This window comes from Microtus oregoni, unplaced genomic scaffold, assembly GCF_018167655.1.
Source record: "Microtus oregoni isolate MIOR12 unplaced genomic scaffold, Mior012 000025F_ref0000491, whole genome shotgun sequence".
Classification (NCBI taxonomy): Eukaryota; Metazoa; Chordata; class Mammalia; order Rodentia; family Cricetidae; genus Microtus; species Microtus oregoni.
In genome coordinates this window covers 11049529-11058051 of record NW_024543084.1, presented here as the reverse complement: position 1 = coordinate 11058051, position 8523 = coordinate 11049529, and the positions used below count along the sequence as shown (strand labels likewise).

Sequence of the window (8523 nt, the reverse complement as noted above, 5' to 3'; positions counted from 1 at the left end):
TCTCACCACCACCTAGGCTGCCAAGCTCCTGGGACACCCATGTTTGTACCATCTCTCCAGGCTCAAGCGGGCACCTACTCAGAATGCTTGGTCTGTCCAGCAGACAGGACCCTCCCCCCTCCGGTTTTCCAGGATGCCACAATGAAGGGCCTACATGCTCCTCATCCTGGCAGACTCATTTTTGGTAATAACAATATTTTCTTCCTAGACACCTGCCTTCTCACCTCCCCCAAGGAGATGCCTGACATCTCCGGGATGACAGGACATGGGATGTCTTTCCAGCCACACCTCTCGCTGAGTGTGGACCCACCGACACCCAGCTCTCCCCTTCTCCATGTCGCCCTATACCCGCAGGAAGTAGCCAGACTTGAGTCAACACCCCTTTTCCTAGAGAGCCCAAATTGTTGGTCACAATTATTACTTTAATTTCCTGTCATTTCTATATCCAAGTCTGGAATGTTAAGTTGGGAGTGTAGACCCCAGCCCCTCGCTACTATCCTAGCCCCCAGCCTTGAGAGTTGTATTGGTCTGGACTCCAAATCCCAACATATGGTCAGGGCCACTCCCACAGGATATTTAAATGAACTCCCGAAGAGGAACATGTGGTCTCTTTCCTCTCTCACCGGTGGTCGCATTCGCGGCCTCCCATTTTTCCCCTCAGGGCCACCCAAGAGCGCAGAATCCCATTAAACCTGGATATTTTTAATTTGGCTTGTTTTGATTTGGCTTGATTGGGATTTTTGTGTTGGCAGAGAGCTCACATTAGGAAAAATTCCTAACACTTAGTAGGGTGTCACATCAATATTTGTCCCTCTTCTCCAACTGGAGCAGAAGTGGGGGCCATTTGGTACCAGCACCTCCTTTGATTCTTTGGACATCCAGAGGTTTTGAAACATATTGGTTCTTCCTGGGTTCACTCTGGGCATCTTCTGTCTGGGATGGACACAATGTCTGGGATGCGGGGGCAGCCCCTGCCATGTCAGCACAGACTCCTTGCTGGCTTCTTTGGACAGTAAACTTTTTGTCTAGTCCCAGGAGTTAGCAAGCTGAGACTGGAGAGACATACTTGTTCCAAGATGACCTCATCAGGGGCCTCATTTCGAGGAAGAATGATCTACCCATACAGCCGCCTGGTTCAGGGGATGGGGAACCAGGGTGGGCAAGTATGGGAAGACAGAATGCCCAGGGCCATCACAGCAATATGGAGACTCCTGGGTTAGTGATGAAGAAGGAAACGTGAGAGGCGGAGGTCACCCCAGAGAGCTAGGTTCAAGTTTCATAGCCCTGCTCTGCTGGCTTGCTGGGAGAACTGTCCACTTGGCAGCTGCCCCAGCTGGGCTGGCCAGGAAGCTGGGGTAGTGGGAGGTTCACTCCTGCCCCAGTTGTAGGCGGAGACTTTGAGCCAGCAGCAAGGGAGTGGGTGGCCTGTTCAGCTAGACCCAGATGCAGCTTGGGTAAGAAGGGAGGGGTGGTGTCCTGGCAGCCCCTTCACAGGCAGGGTTGGAAAAGGCTAGCTGGGACCTCCCTCTGCCTCTGGCTGAAGGGACCATGGAGTAGACGAGAAGACCGTGGGTAACTGGGGTTACAGGAGAGGGCTCCCGCATGGGAGGGTTCTGCAGAGTGCCTTCCCCGCTTATGTACCCTTCTACCCTGTTGCAGCCTTCAAAGAAGGCCGTGTGTCTGAGATCTCAGGCCTGTGACTGAGCTCTTATTCCACGTGTCCCCTGCCCTGATCCTTGGGAAGCTGAGGGCGGGAGCTGCAGGGGCCAGAGGGCAGGTTCATGAAACAGCTGTTCTGAAGCAGGAGGAGCAGTCTGGGGGCCTGGCCGCCCCATCCCCCAACCCTGCTGTGACTGGCTGGGAGGGAAGGGGCACGTGGCAGATCCCCAGGCCAGCGGTATCGGCACTGGGCAGAGTCTGGAGAGGAAGGAGGTGCTTCTGGCAGGTGTGTGGTGCCTGGTGCAGTATCTTAAGAAGGAGGCACTACCTGGTCCTGCAGAACCTCGACTGGGTCCATATTCTGCTGACTTGCTCTTGCTAGGTCCCTCTCCGGAGCTTCTGGAGAACTAAGGACATTCAAGACTAAGGTACGTATAGACTCCCACCAAGGGGAATGCCTTGTCTCATCCACGGAAGCCACAGAGACTGGCAGCTGTCACTGTAGGGATGGGAATGACCTGAGAGACTGTAAGCCAAGGACAACTCCTGCCTGCAAGTCCACCCACTCTCCACTCCCAAGGCCTCTCAGCATAGACTCCGGGCCCTACCCTTGGAGTGGGGTGTTGAGTGGGCGGCTTGGCTCTGACCTCTGCCCTCAGAGGTCTGCTCTGTCTCCTGCTCTGTCCAGCGAGGGCTCAGAAGTGCAAACAGGTGGAATATGGGGCCACAGTGGGTCCAAGTCCCCAGACTGGGGTGGCGGTGGTGGGGAATCAGGGGAACATTTGGCGTTTGGATCACAGTGCCCTTTGCTCAGTGCGGCTGATCAGAGGCCTGTGACCTTGGCCACCCTAGGAAGCCTGTCCCGCAGCCTCAGTCTCTTTCTCTGAACTAGAGGTAAGAGTCGCCGGCCTCAGGCCGTTCTGTGGCAGTGAGCTGTCGTCTACATCTGATGGGGGAAGTTAGCTGACCTCGTGGTAACAGGCACAGTTCTAAGGACCCAGCACTCTGGGTCATAACCAAAGCCTTTGGTTTTCCTGCTGATCCCAGGAAAGAGCACAGGAAACCCCTTGGAGACATCCTACCTTCCCTGTGCTGGGCGGGATCCACTCCTTGGGAGACACCCTGGGTACCACCATTCCTGGTACACTTTTATCACTACATGTTGGTGGATAGGGAGATGGGGGGTCCTGGAGGAGGGTCTCCTGATGAGCCCTTAAGGGTAGCTGGAAGAACTGTGGATGGGACAGAGAGAAGTGAGGTCTCTTAAGCCAATGTCTGAGCCCCATCTGAAATCCAGATTCCTGGAGGGGAGTGTGTGTCTAGACACCACAGCCTCCATTGGCTTCTGCTGGGAGCCACTGAAGGAGCAATAGCTTATGTGGGGTTGAGTGGGGACTGTCCTGGGGGATCGTACTAGGGCCCTGTCTGGGTCTACTGCCAGCTCCTGTTTAGGGCTATTGCCCCTTGCCTCCTCCACATGGCCACCCACCTCGGCCTGGCTCTCCCTGTGTGCAGGTGATCTCACACATTCCTATCAACGCAGTCACGGCTCCTCTGGGCCTGCAGTCTTTCTTCCCAAGTCTAGTCCAGCAGCCCTAGGGCCCTTCTCTAGCTCAGACCAGGACAGGGCCCTCAACACTTGTAGGAAACTCAGACTCGCCAGGCCCTGGGTGTTCTCACCTCTGTATCATGCTGTCCGGGTGCCCAGTGCTCCTGTGAGGACATCAGTGCCCCTCTGAGGCACTTTCTTATGCCTAGCCCACACAATGTAAAGGAATATTCCATATCAGTCCTCACGTGCCTGTCCTCTCTGGATACTGCTCTTCCTTACGCTTCATTTGGGCTATCTGCCACTTCTCTGACACACCCTACCCAGAGCTGTCTCCCCCGAGCCCAGTTAGAGCTTGCTGGGTATCCATCCAGCCTTGAGACATCAATGCTGAATGGGTGAGTGGATGAATGAGTGAGTGAATGGGTGAGTGAGTGAGTGAGTGAATGGGTGAGTGAGTGAATGGGTGAGTGAGTGAATGGGTGAGTGAGTGGATGAGTGAGTGAGTGGGTGAGTGAATGGGTGAGTGGATGAGTGAGTGAATGGGTGAGTGAGTGAGTGGATGAGTGGGTGAGTGAGTGAATGGGTGAGTGAATGAGTGAATGGGTGAGTGAATGAGTGAATGGGTGAGTGAATGAGTGAATGGGTGAATGAATGAGTGAATGAATGAGTGAATGGGTGAATGAATGAGTGAATGGGTGAGTGAATGAGTGAATGGGTGAATGAATGAGTGAATGGGTGAGTGAGTGAATGGGTGAATGAATGAGTGAATGGGTGAGTGAGTGAATGTGTGAGTGAATGAATGAGTGAATGAGTGAGTGGATGAGTGAATGGGTGAGTGGATGACAGAATATATGGGTGAATGAGTGAATGACTGAGTGAGTATATACCATGGGGAAGCAGCAGAAAGAAGGCCAAGTATGGGAGCTCCAGGTAATGGACATGCACATAGTCCAGCCCTACAGTGTCTGCACTGTACCCCATCCAGCCTGATTCTCTTATTGGCTCCCTAAGGTACAGAAGCATTAAGTCCCCATGGCTTCGCTGAGCCGAGCCCTACGAGTGGCTGCCACCTGTCCTCAAGGGAGATCTGTTCGGAACCTGGGGCTGCAGCCCCTAGCTAAGGATGCCCGGCCCACTACTGAGAAGAATGTTCCATACCAGCGGACCCTGAAGGAGGAGGCACAAGGTTCCTCGGTGGTGACCCAAGGACCAAGCCAGCCCCTGCCTAGCTCGGCCGATGTTGTGGTCATTGGCGGGGGCAGCTTGGGCTGCCAGACCCTGTACCACTTGGCCAAACTGGGTGTAGGCCGAGCAGTACTGCTGGAGAGAGAGCGACTGACCTCCGGGACCACCTGGCACACAGCAGGTGGGAGCCTGGGTGCTGGCGGTTAGGCGGGGACACAGCTCGGGTCAGTCTGGGAGGGGCCGCAGAGTATGGTTGGAGTGGCAGGCCAGCCAGACTCTATTCTCCGAAGAGCTGTGCCAGGGAGAGCATAGGCACTGCCTGTGGCCCTCTGGGTCGGGGTGAAGCTGGGTCCAGGCAGCTGTCTGTACCGAGAACAGGAGCCCCTCCCCCAGAGAAAGCCACCAGGTGGAGGCATGCCTGCTGGAGAATGGCTGGACCTGCATGGCAGGGGCTGCATTTTCTGTGGAACTTTCCTACTGACCCTGTGACAACCTGAGCACGCGCAGTTTGCATGTCCTCAACCCTTTTAACCAGTGGTGTGCTGGCGCACAGCTGCCAATTTGGTGTGGTGACACTTGTACCTCGGCTGCTGTCAAGAGGCCCGCTGCTCTGAGCGCTCAGCCCCTCTCCCAAAGCCAGGTCCAGCTGGGCTGTCACCTCTGCCCGTCCACGTCACACCAGCCTCGTTTCTGGCATATACAGCCCCTGCTGTTGAAAGTAGTAGTCGTAGTCTTAGGAAAACTGGGTTATCTGGGTCCAGTCAGTTTCTTTCTTTCTTTCTTTCTTTCTTTCTTTCTTCCTTCCTTTCTTTTTTCTTCTTCCTTCCTTCTTTCGTTTTATTGATATTTATTGAGCTCTACATTTTCTCTGCTCCCCTCCCTTCCTCTCCCTCCCCTTCAACCCTCTCCCAAGGTCCCCATGCTCCCAGTTTACTCAGGAGATCTTGTCTTTTCCTACTTCCCTCCAGTCAGTTTTCTGTCTCGCATTCACCTGCTCTGTGACTTTGAACTCAACTACTGGCTGCCTATGAAGTTGACCTGTAACCTCTCAAAGTCAGGTTTGGTAGCTTAGGCCTATCATGTCAGTTCTTGGGAGCAAGAGACAGGAAGAATTCCAGTTTGTTCTTGGCTACATAGCAAGTTTGAGGCTAGCCCTAGGCTTCTCAGGAGCTGCTGAGGACTCTTGAGGTCACCCTAGGCTAGACTCTGCACCAGGCCTGGCACGCAGATGGCACTTGTTAATGGGAGGCTTGGATATTGTTGCTTGGAGCTGCCCCAGAATAGCCCTAACCTCCAGCTGTGGCAGGCTCTGTCCTACTCAGCCTCCCTGGGTTCCTCGTTTCTGCCCATTATTTGTCTGGCAGAAGTGGATGTGATGCCACCCTGCAGGGGACTAACGGTGCCCTTTTCTGGGTCAGGTTTATTGTGGCAGCTGCGGCCCAGCGATGTGGAGGTAGAGCTTCTGGCCCACACACGGCAAGTGGTGAGCCATGATCTGGAGGAGGAGACTGGGATGCATACAGGCTGGATCCAGAACGGTGGCCTCTTCATCGCCTCCAACCGGCAGCGCCTGGATGAGTACAAGAGGCTCATGTCGGTGGGTATGCTCCTAGGGAAAGCAGGGCATGCTCTCTGCAGGGGGCTCAGGTGGGTGACTGGATTCCCTGGGGGAAAGGTGGGGGGGTGTGCCTTTTGGGAGCTCACCTAGATGCTGTATTCTTCCTTGGGGGGGGGGTACAGCGAGGGGGAGGAAGCTCCAACAGTGAGTGCATGCGATAATCCCTTAACACTGGAGACAAGTGCCTGCAGATCTGGGTTCAAACCCTATCACTGCTCTTTGCTGGCTGGGCTACCTGGGTGGAGAGGTGTGACCACACTCCTCATTCAAGATTCCTGGGGAGTGGGGGGAAGGGGGTCAGCTGATAGAGTGCTTGCTTAGTGTGCACACCCACAACTCTGAATAAAATGATGGGGCGGCTCACCTGCTCTCGGATCTTGAATTTAGAGCCATGCAGAGTTACTGAGTTTTACCTATGAAGGAATCCGAAGCCTGGGATAGGGCTGCATGCTTCTTACCTCATCAGAAAGATCAGTAGCTTAAGGTCATCCTTGGCTATATCATTTGTGACCAGCCTGGGCTACATGAGACCCTGTCTCAAAAAGAAAAATACTCTTAGAGAATCTCATCACCAGTCAGGTGGAGTCCTGTTAAATAGATCATCACCTCCTTTGGATTAGCTGCCTTCGGTTAGTTAAATATGAGGCATGGTCTGTTTGACAGTGCCACCAAGGCAGGATCTTGTTGGGGTTTCTGGGGGAGGAAACTTGGAAACCTAATTCTCAAACCTGAACTATGAGACTGAGGGTCATTTTAATTTTATTATGTCACACCAAGCAATTTGTAGCTTGCCTTGTTCTTGTCTAAGCTCTTCATCAACTGCCCTAATTTCTTTTAGCCCATTTCTGGGAGGAGATGCTCAGTCTCTCCAAACCCGTCACAAAGCTGCACTCCAGCAGATACTAGAGCCAAAGGGATGTGGCTTCAGACCCTGCCTGTACCGGCTCCACCCCTTCACCCTCCTACTGGAGCAGACCCAAAGGGTCCTCTGGGCATGGAGACCTGCTCAGACTTCTAGAGGCAGCAGAGTTGGGGTTGAACCTGGGGCCCCAGGTGGGATGAGTGGCCTAAAGACCTGCTTTTCATGAGCTCGGGTATTTTCTTCTGCATCCCTCTAGTTAGGCAAGGCCTATGGGGTAGAGTCCCATGTGCTGAGCCCAGCGGAGACGAAGGATCTGTATCCACTGATGAACGTGGACGACCTCTATGGGACCCTGTATGTGCCAAAGGACGGTACCATGGACCCTGCTGGCACCTGCACCACCCTCACCAGGGCAGCAGTGGCTCGAGGAGCTCAGGTACCCATCACTACCAATTCTGGGTCTTTGCTTTGAGCCCACCCCCTTTCCCTCCAAGTCCCGAGACCTGGAACAGGCTCCATCCTTGGCCTGATCCGTGGTCCTGGGTCTGTTGGAACCTCTCAGCCTTAGGGTCCATTCTGTCCAGACATCTGCATTCTCACCCCCTTCACTCAAGGATCCCACTCCGTCACAGGAAATCTCTGGATCCATTCTTACCATTTTGTCTTCATTTGCTCCAGACGACACTTGAGGTAGAGAAACTCAAAATGATGACAGGGGGTATGCTCACCAGATAAAAGTATTTGATCTTGAGCTTGAGGGCTTTGCTTGTACTTCCCGCATTCATGTGATAGGTGACTGTAACCTCAGCACTGGGGAGGGTAGTTAGGAAGATCGCTGGGTTTCCTGTCTGTTGTCCTAGTGGACACAGTGAGCCCTAGGTTCAGCAAGAGGTCCTATTCTAAGGGAAAAAAGCAGAGGGTGATGAGGAGGACACCCATGTCCTCTGTCCTCTGACCTCCAAATGTGTCTGCATGCCCCACTTTCATGTTTGTGGCTGTGAGGAAACACACCGACAAAAAATAACTTAGGGGAGGGAAGGGTTGACTGGGCTTACAGCCGGGTTATGGTCTATCACTGAGGAGTAAAGGTGGGAACTCAAGCCGTTAGCCTAATCCTATCCCACCAATAGGAGCAGAGAAGGATGAGCATACCTGTGTTATCTGCTACTACCCCAGCTATCTTTCTTCACTCATGTGGTCCAGACATAGCCCAGGGGATGGTGCTGCCTACAGTGGGCTGGATCAATTGATAATCAACACATTTCTCCACAGACGCATTCATAGGCCAACATGATCTAGATAATTCCTCAGTTAAGATTCTTCCACGGTGATTCTAGATTAGTTCAAGTTGACAGTTAAAAATAATGGCTCAGTGGTTAAGAGTATTGCCTGCTCTTCCAAAGGTTCTGAGTTCAATTCCCAGCAACCACATGGTGGCTCACAACCATCTGTAGTGAGGTCTGGTGCCCTCTTCTGGCCTATCTATACATACAGATAGACTATTGTATACATAAAAAAAAAATAACTAGCATAGTGCATGCACACCCAGACATCACACATGACACACGCATACAACACCACATATAACACATGCATACACAACCACACACAACACACGACACACACACAAAGATAAATAAGCAGAAA

The 8523-nt window shown here is 53.1% G+C and overlaps 1 protein-coding gene across 2 annotated transcripts in view; it reads left to right on the top strand.

The window, feature by feature from the left end:
• Nucleotides 1-1830: 1830 nt before the first annotated feature.
• The window catches only part of Sardh (sarcosine dehydrogenase), a 57250-nt gene continuing 50557 nt past the window's right edge, over nt 1831-8523 (top strand). For both annotated transcript variants that reach the window (XR_005976372.1, XM_041674781.1), the window contains exons 1-4: nt 1831-2087; nt 4223-4577; nt 5815-5993; nt 7133-7312. Coding sequence is in view for 1 of the 2 variants with exons in the window: in XM_041674781.1 (XP_041530715.1) it covers nt 4244-4577; nt 5815-5993; nt 7133-7312 (693 nt within the window). In the remaining variant the exon portion in view is untranslated. The remainder of the gene's footprint in view (nt 2088-4222; nt 4578-5814; nt 5994-7132; nt 7313-8523) is intronic.